The following is a 9,873-nucleotide window of genomic DNA, read 5'->3' as shown; positions in this document are numbered from 1 at the left end:
TCTCTCTCTCTCTCTCTCTCTCTCTCTCTCTCTCTCTCTCTCTGTGAGTAAATTGCCTGCTATTTCAGAAATTAACTTTTCTTTTTATATAGTTATGTAGACGTGCATCCTTGTGGAAAGCCAGCATGGAAGTTATATTATGTAGTAAAGGTTACTGTTTGTGAGGATTTAGTTGCTTTGATGGTTATATTTACATTCTCTAAATTTGCATATTAATCCCCATACTCATCGACAGCATCTTAATTCGTGTTTTGAAGAAGAAAATTTTCCTATTGCCACCACTGATTGCAGGAGAAGATTTCACCGCCCTTCAGATACTATAGTAGAGATTATAAACAGAAAGCTTCCTTTTTGTTCTGATTAGCTTGCTCTGGGGTATTGCCTGTCTGAAACATTCACCCACACGCACACGCGATCACACACAGGGAGGGAAAGAGCATTTTTACTAACACCTTTTAAAATGACGATATTTCATTATTTTACTTGATCTTAACTATCTATCTAATTTTTATAGCATCCATTTTATAAAAATTCCATCCTTCTCGATGGGTTTATGTCCATCAATTAGTGGATAGAACATTAAAGAAATAGATAAAAATGTGTAGATAATTCTTGCAGATGACTTTTCTGGATACTATTAATTTATTCTATAAAATTTTGCTTGAATAATCTATACTTTGGCAGCCTCAAGCAAGAGAAAAAGCTGAGAAGGAAGGATTTGAAATGAGTATTACAAAGACAAGTTTCAAAGCTAACACAAAAGCCCTTGCAGAAAATGAAGGAGAAGGACTTGCCAAGGTGATGCATGATTATTTAGAAATTGTTTCGTCAAAAGTATGAATGGTCGATACTTTGTCCTCATTTAGTTCTTCATGATAGCAAAAAGTGGGATAACTTGGGGAAGAGGGCAAGCTTCAAATAATTGTACGGTCACACTCACATAATTTCTCTGCAAACTCCACTCCCTAGATATGCTCCAACTTATGACAACTCTCTACCCACAAATCCTGGATCCGTCACTGATGTACTGCAGTTTTTGCTTTTGATTGGTAGGGAATGAATACTAACCAAATCTATTATTTTCATGCAGTTAATTTACAGACCTGACACTGGAGAGATCCTTGGGGTTCACATCTTTGGGATGCATGCTGCAGACCTCATACATGAAGCATCAAATGCCATAGCAATGGGAACACGTATACAGGTAGATTTTGCCTTTAAATTTGCATTTGCTTCTACAAGTGGGATGACAAATAACTTGTTAATGGGGCCAAGAATGCATGTAGCTATTCAGACAGATAGTACACAAAATGCATATCGAGTAATAAAAATGCAAGTGAAATCACTCAGACAACCGAATACTCATACTTGGACTTACTTGTATCTTTAAAAGAAGACAGATAGCATTTAGATGACGTGGATAATATAAACTAGACTCATCTACCGTTTAAATTGTTTGAATTCAAGAATCTTTTGGCCTACTCTTACGTACTTTTGTTTGCAGGATTCACCAAGTTTTCTACATCAATTAAAATAATCTTACTGTTGTTTATTATTCATTATAAGTTATGAACTCTGCAGGACTTAAAATTCGCTGTTCATGCGCATCCAACACTGTCTGAAGTTCTAGACGAGCTCTTCAAATCAGCAAAGGTAATATCTCTTTTTCCTCAATAGAATTTTTTTTCCCCTGATAAAACCCCTAATTGCACTGAGGATTCATGTCAAGAGGCAATAGAGGACAACATTGTCCATTTGTGTCTGCATCTTGACCCTCTAAAATACTGAACTTATCTTTTATAGCTGGCTGAAGTTGTCACAGTGAAAACCTTGCAACTAGGAGTTCAAATCTGCGTAAAAATATTGTTAGGTTGTGTTTGTCTCTTGCTTGGAAATCCAAGATAAGATTTCCAAGTCGTTTCGAGAATACCTTACACGCTTGCATATATAAATTGCAGGTAAGTAGGATACCCTCACTAGGACCTGAACCAAAGTTCCCTCTCATTTTTCGCTGGTACATTAGATGACCTATTACGCACGAATGATATGCATCAAGACAGCTTCTGTATATTGCAAATGTATTTTCAGCCGGTCAAAGTCATCTAATTTCAGCAATACAAAGTAATATTTTTCTTCTGTATGTTTCACTTACTGCAGGTTAAAGTCAACAGTTCTAGTCCAATTGCTCAACCAGTTGCGGTCTAGGCTTCTCGAAGTGGTGTAATTTATTGAAATATGCAGCTTCTCTTTATTAAGGAGGAAAGCGAGATAAAAATGTTAGTTGCCATAATCTCTATTTCGCGATATTCATTTTAACCTCAAGTTAGTGACTCACCTGGACAATGTGCCTTAGACTTGTATTCGAGCGTCCCTAGGAGTGCAATTTTGTTTTTCTTTAGTATAAAAACCATCAAGTTTGATCTTGAAATTTGTTGACTTTGAAAAGGAATGAAATTATCAATAAAATACAGCAGATATAACTTTGTATTTAGCTTATTGAGATTATCCATGCCTACTGATGATGATATATTCTGTTTCAACTTTTTATTGTACTAAAAAGCATTAGGCTTTGTAAATGATTAAAATTGAGGAATGTAATTTAGCATGGTAATGTTATTTGTCATCACTGATATCCAATATCAGGTTTAGATGACATTGAAAATTGAATGATAGGTCCAATAACATGGATCCTATTTTCTTACTTTTATAATATTTTTATTAGATTTTAATAAAAGTTAATGAAATATACAGTTGCAAATTTGCGGGTCCATGCAATTTGTGATTAAAATTAATTTTTAACTTTGACTTATATTTTAATTTCTATCAAACAAGGTTGTGTTACCACGTAGACTAAACCTGGCATTACACATCGAAAATTGGACAGCTTGGAGTTTTTTTTCAAATACTAGTGAAGTGAACATGCTTTGTACGTCGGTTAGTGTTAAAAATAATGGTGTAAATATTTGGTTAATGTTATTTTTAAATGTATCACGCATTTGTAAATATGCTCATTTCCACAGGGCAAACAAGTCTAAATATTTCCGACTGTTTTGAACAGGTCATTTTTCGAATAAATTAACTAAAGCAACCATTGTACCAAAAATGTTTCAATATTGCAACTTCAAAAATTCCACCAACTTGATTCTTCAATAAGAAAGAGGGAAATCGTCACCTACCTTGCAAATAATGCAGTTGGGTTAAAACGTTAGCAGCATTTAGAGGAATCACAAGAAACTATTTATAAAATTTCTTTTTCTTATGAATCAGAAGCTGTAGAATCTACACAATGGAGACAGGTGGAGACAAACATCAACCAAGAAGATAGTAAACCATCGACTATTTAACATAACTAATCAGAATATCAAAGTACAAACGTAGAACAGTTATAGAGCCAAACTACAGATAATGTTTGGCTCAATAACTATTTCATGAGTACCTTGAAATACAAGTGGTATTTTAAAGTTCATATACAAGTATCAGAATCTCTTTCTTGCTACATCTTGAACTTGAAACCGGGATGAGACAAAAATAAAATTAAAATAAATAAATTTCTAACTTGTATCATTTTCTCCCATGCTTAAACATTCTGCAGCATTCAAAATTCTCATCAATGGATTCATTCAACGCAATGCCTTTGCCCTTGCATTTGCCACTATCATCTCTTTCATCTTCTTTGTTTTTGGAATCTGAAGGACTGGAAGTTGAGAATAATACCCTTTTGGCCGATGATTCCTTACAATCATGCTACATCAAGTGTAGTGATTCAGCAAGTGGAGTTAAAGATGTGCTTTCATCAATGCTTACATGTGAGCTTTTTTCTGTTGTGGAAGATGTATCTACAATGAAGATGACATCGTACTTGTATTCTTCACCATTTTTCTGCTTCACAACTTTCACATAGAAAAATAGATTTTCGTTTGTTGAGTTGTGGATTGCTTATTGAAGATTAGTCTTGTCATGCTGAAATAGGAATGCTAGATTTAGCAATGTAAATGAATGTCTGATAGCATAATAATTTTAAAATATGTTTGAGGTGGGTACCAGAGTTGTTTGTTTCATCAACATGAGTGTGGAGCACTGTAAGAAATTCTCAGCAAGCTCTCCTATAATTGTAGCATCAATATATCCTGATGAATCTTGCTATTGGATAGAAGCTCTTGCCCTATAGCAATATCACATAGATGACATAAGAGTTAGAAAAACATATAATATAAATTCTATTTGATGTATACGCAATTATTACATTGGAACACCATAGGCTTGAGAGTATCTACAAACTGAGCAACAATGGATTTCAACGAAATTGGTGTATGTAGATTTATTGCTGTTGTTGCATGACATGTACAAGAAAGATTGATCATAATGTGTTATATGTGGTTTTGCTTTTAACCAAAACTAACTTTGCCATGTTAATAGAATAAGGATGATTTAATTATATGTACGTTTAAAAATAAATACTGAGGAAAATATTTTAGAGTTTAGAAAGATTATATATAAAAACAAGGTTACTTACCACTGAGTAAAAGTCACTTTATATTTCTAATTTGAGTTATTTTGTCTTTGTTTGGAATGGACACTCTTGAGGAAGTCAATGCATAATAACATTTCTTGGTTACAATCTCATTCAGCTTTTGAAGATTTGCATCCACCATTGTATTAGATGTGATTAAAGTTAACTCGAAAACTTGAATAAAGTAGATAGGCATAAGTAAATTAGTAGGTTTATACACCATCCTAACACTTCACATATACACATATTTGTTTAGTTACATCATTGATTTATGGCTGGGACTTTTTTACTTATAAGAGAAAAGAGCACATGTTTTTACCTTCAATTTTTAAGCATTGACTGGATTTATAAGGCAAAATTTATCTTGAACTTTCTATTGCACAAGATCTCTAGCATACTTTCTGAGGTAACTACATTGTTACCATAACAATGTAGCTTTAACATTTTGTGCTGTAGTATTTCAGATCAGAGTATATTAAGTGAACAAAAGTAGACAAAGGATTTAAGAGCAATTACCAAAGACTTTAACTCAAGAGCTTGTTCGAAAGGAGCATCAATGATGAAAGAGCTGTTGGACTTTGTTGATATCGAAAGACATTATACATACAAAAAAAGTTGTATGAATTAAATTGTGAATAAACAAAGTTGATTTGATACATATTTATGCAAAGGGTACCATTGAAAGTGTTGACACATAAAAATTCAGCCCAAATCGAACAGCCCAAGGAGTGAAACCCAATTGGAGGATCCCCAAATCAGATAGCCCAAAGAACGAAACCCAATCGAACAAATCAAGATAAAGGCCCAAATAGGGAGGCCCAAGAACGCGGCAAGTCGCCCAGAATCTGAGCGAATGGAGTGCCATACAGTCGCCCAGAGCTGTTACTCTATTCTCGCCCAAACCTTCAAGTCGCCCAAGGTCTTAACAAAAATAAAGCGTCGTGGTTATCAAGAAGTGCAGTTATCAAAGCAGTTATTAAAGCAGCCCTATCACGTTCCATGATTCAAGGAATTCAATCGAAAGCGGTTGAACGATGAAGAGTAATGGCAGCAGTTAAAAAAGGCAGTTTTCATGACAAGTTGGCCATTATGAGGAAAGTGGGCAGTTATAGGATGATCAAGCGGTTTTAGGGCGGTTGATCACAAAGAGATCGTCTGTGAAGTATAAAAGGGAGAAGAAAACATAGAGCAAAGGACCGAATCCAAAACTCTCGAATAGAGAACATGTAATTTTCATTTTCTTAGTTTTTAGATTTAAACACTTTTCTTTCAGTAACTCGTGTGCTTGCGCCCCTTGGAGGCACGTTGTTTTTCATTCCCAATTGTAAAGTCATCGCCAATAAAAGAACACCCCTTTTTGGGACTTTGTCTCAAGAGGTTTTGTCCCTTACACAATCGTCTGATCCTTTTTAATTGTTAGCGAATAACTCGCGCGAAACAATTTGGCACGTCCAGTGGGACAGTGGTGTTAGGTGTTGAAAGTACAAAAGGTGAAACAATATGCCTCAGAGATCCGATAAGGAAGTAGCAAGTCAGGGAGGAATCCAGTATGTGATCGAGCGATATGAGGAGCAGCATACCTCTCCACGAACAGATGGACAGAACCAGAGCAGTAACAGTCGTTACAAACCAATGACGGAGTTGAGTCCTCGAACCATGCGTGCATTACTTGGGGAACTCACGCAAGACGTCGTTGAACAGGTAAATCTTTGAAGTATTCATAATATGGAAAGATTTACACAAAATGGGAATGTACACTATGACAACATGGCCAAACAACTAAAGACGTTGAACGAAACAATGAATAAGTTTGTAGGCCAAATATGTCAACCAGCTATACCTCTTACAAACCACTTTCAAACTAGGACAATTGTGGGACATAATCCCTTGGTCCTCAATCCGAATCAAGGGGTAAAACCGCTTTCTGGTCCCTCTACTTCAAACCAAGGGGGTACTACAGTGCCAAATCAGAACAATGGTAGTAGTATGCCTAACTTGGGAGGTAATCCAAACATAAGAGATAATGTCCTAAACAATGGACAGCACACCCCATGTGTTAATGAGGGAACATTTGTTCAGGCTAATGGTAATGGCCCTAATTATGGTAATTTTGTTGCCAACCAAGGATCAAACATCAGGCCTCATGCAAATCAACCGGTTAATCAGCCTGTAGGAATTTCATATGATCTCAACGTCATGTTGAGGAACTAGATTGTGAAAATCGTACAGGATCAGATGGCTTTTGGGGTGCGTCCCGTCATTAGACCGACGTACACAAAACCATATTCTGATCGGGTAGACCAAGCATATCCATGGCCTAGAGGGTACAAAGTGCCAGAATTCTCACTGTTTACCGGTTTAGGAGAAGTGTCTACTCTAGAACACATAGGGCGATTCACATTGCAAAGTGGTGATGTAACCGATTACCATAAAATGAGGCTTTTCCCTAGTTCGTTAACAGGAGTAGCTTTCTCCTGGTTCATCAACTTGCCAGCGAACTCTGTTCAAACATGGCAACAATTGGAACAGTTGTTTCACGCTCAGTTTTATAAAACTGAGTCTGAAATCACTTTGGCTGATTTGGCGAATCTACGTCAAATGCCAAACGAATGGGCATAAAGTTTTCTCCAAAGGTTCAAGACAATAAGAAGCAAGTGTTTTGTACCTCTACCCGAAAAAGAATTTGTCAAAATCGCTCAGGGCTGCTTGAGCTTTGATTTAAAAAAGAAGTTCCAGGACAAGGAATTCCTGACCTTTTCCAATTGAGTGCGAATGTGATTAGGTATGAGCGACTGATAAGAGAGGAAGAACAAATGAAAAATTCTAGTAAAGGGACTTATTACAAAGACCCAAATTTTGACGTTCATACCATCGACGACGAGTCATACGATCAGGCAGAAGTGTGTTTGGTCGAATTGGTCAAAGGGGATACTTATACTTGTCCTATAATGGCCAAGCCTAGACCATCGGGCAAAGATGAGCCCATAAAAGATGGAAACATAAAGGCTAGAACATTCTCGTTCGACGTGACCAAAGCTGACCTTATATTTGACAAATTGTATAGGGATAAGCAGATAAAGTTGAGCGATAAACACAAATTGCCAAACCCTGAACAAATTAAGGGTAAAAAATATTGTAAGTGGCATAATGCATGGTCACATTTGACTAACAATTGCTTGATTTTCCGCCATGTATTGTAGGATGCCATTGAATCAGGACGAATTACGTTCGATGATAAGAAAAAGATGGCAGTAGACGAGAATCCTTTCCCACAGCCACTTGGAATAAACATGATGACATCTGGATTTAAAAATAAGTTGCCAAAATTCAAGTTGGTCATAGATGAAGGAGGCGAAGATCCTAGACCGCATCCCAGCGTATTTGAACGAATCAAGGGGAAAGAACCAAAAAAGGACAAAGACGTTCTGTGTGCAAGGTGTAAAAGAGAAGTGAATGGAAATACGGAGAAACCAGGGACATGGCAGCATCCTCATCGTCCTACCTTCTTCCCAAACACTCAGCCTGGTAGAGGGCGAGGAACGTCATTCTATAGAGGACCGCCTTTTGAGAGGCAGTTCAGGCCAGCAGATAATGGAAGAACATTCAGGCCGCAACCTCGCCGGCCAAATATATGGCATTCATTCCAGTATAGTGCAGGAAGGGCAATACCCTTCGATGAGATGACTAGGACCCAACAAAGGCGTTTCCAACGAGACTACGGACAGATGATGAGGCAGCAGCAGGGAATGCCACATCCTAAAGCGCCTATACTACTCAAGGTAGCCAATCAAAATGTCCTAAAAAATAATGAAGAGACTGGTACAGATGAATCAATGAAGGAACTACTAGAAACTTCTTCTGGGAGATCAAGGTTTGAGCGAGATAGAAGGGATGAAGAAGATCCAGATCAGCCCCTCACTATCTAATTCGGTACTGGCTAATGAATTCAAGAATAAAGAAAAAGAAGAAGAGAGGGAGGACAATGAAGGGGAAGCCTGCGTACTGGTATGTGAAGAAGGCCAGACTTCTAGAGAGGACGATGGGATGACAGACATTAAAGAAGAAATCGATCTAGAAACAGAAAGAAGAAAGAGAGGAGTATCGCGCATTACTCTGTTTAAGTAACTACATCAAGAGGGAGTTCGCGAAGTAGACTTGTTGGGGGGAACCATCTGGGCGTACTTTAGATTTCTACGTACTGTACGGGACACCCAAAAGGAAGAAGAGAGTGCCTCGCTCTGAAAAGTATGGGTCACCTCCAAGAATAATGCCCCCTCCAACAGGTTGGGTAACTGATGAGGAAGCATTAGAAAGAAGTAGGAAGGAAGTTCAAGAGACAGAGGATCAGCGTGATATACTGCACGTCGACTTATCGCGGGGGGATAATTTGGCAGAAAACAAGCAGGAAGTGGAAATAGAGGTTGCCGAAAAGATTATTTTTAAACGGCCAGCCATGAAGTTGACTAAACACTTAAGGCCATTATACGTTAAAACTCTAGTTAACGGCGTCCCAGTAGTAAAAGTGCTTGTCGATAATGGAGCAGCTATAAACACCATTCCATCTAGGATGATGAGGAAGTTCGCAAAGACAGAGGGTGACATGATTCCTACAGAAGTCATCCTCACTAGCTTCAATGGAGGAGCAACTTCGGCTAAGGGAGTTATGCCATTGGACATAACTATAGGGACAACTACTAGGACCACTGTTTTCTTTGTAATAGACGGTCCTACTAGTTACAACGTGCTACTAGGAAGAGATTGGATACACGGAAGTCGCTGTATACCCTCATCGCTCCATCAATGCCTGATCTTTTGGAATGACAAAGCCGAAGCAGAGGTGGTACAGGCCGATCATAGGCCTTTTGTCGCAGAAGCAAACTCGGTGGAAAAATTCATGTACGAAGGAAACTATGGACCTGTCAGAGTAGTACAAGACGGGGAAGAAACTCAGGTTGTCGCGCAAAGCGAAGAACCGTTCTCAGTGGACGCACTCACTGAGATGTTCAAACAGATGAGGCCAAATATAGTGGCCCTGGAGGAGCCAGTGATTGGCAAAAGAATAATCAAAGAATCTTGAATGGATTCTGAATTACGAAAGCAAATGGCTGACATTCAGGCCTTCAAAGCCAGACTGATGGCTTTCAATAAGGAATGCAATGACAAGGCGAAGGAAGAGACTGCCCTAAAAGCGTTGAAGGACAAGTTGGCAGTATTCGAGTTAGAGCAAAGCATTGGCCGAGAAGTAAACAAGGTGGACTGTTTGGAATAGGAAGTACTTACAAGAGAACTGGACGACGAAGTGATGCGGATCGCTAAACCTGGATACGCTCAAGCACAAGACCCTCTGATCAAAGTAAATATTG

The 9,873-nt window shown here is 38.0% G+C and overlaps 1 protein-coding gene across 1 annotated transcript in view; it reads left to right on the top strand.

Moving 5' to 3' along the window:
• LOC111379960 (dihydrolipoyl dehydrogenase 1, chloroplastic-like) overlaps positions 1-2,496 on the top strand; it is an 8,102-nt gene extending 5,606 nt beyond the window's left edge. The window contains exons 5-11 of the mRNA XM_023003402.1: positions 93-183; positions 236-322; positions 670-798; positions 1,091-1,204; positions 1,582-1,653; positions 1,959-2,014; positions 2,158-2,496. Of these exons, the coding sequence (XP_022859170.1) occupies positions 93-183; positions 236-322; positions 670-798; positions 1,091-1,204; positions 1,582-1,653; positions 1,959-2,014; positions 2,158-2,224 (616 nt within the window). The 3' untranslated portion in view covers positions 2,225-2,496. The remainder of the gene's footprint in view (positions 1-92; positions 184-235; positions 323-669; positions 799-1,090; positions 1,205-1,581; positions 1,654-1,958; positions 2,015-2,157) is intronic.
• The last annotated feature ends 7,377 nt before the right edge of the window (positions 2,497-9,873 follow it).

This window comes from Olea europaea, chromosome 3 (assembly GCF_002742605.1).
Source record: "Olea europaea var. sylvestris chromosome 3, O_europaea_v1, whole genome shotgun sequence".
NCBI lineage: Eukaryota > Viridiplantae > Streptophyta > Magnoliopsida > Lamiales > Oleaceae > Olea > Olea europaea.
Note: the sequence above shows the minus strand (reverse complement) of the source record. Positions and strands in the feature narration are given on the sequence as shown.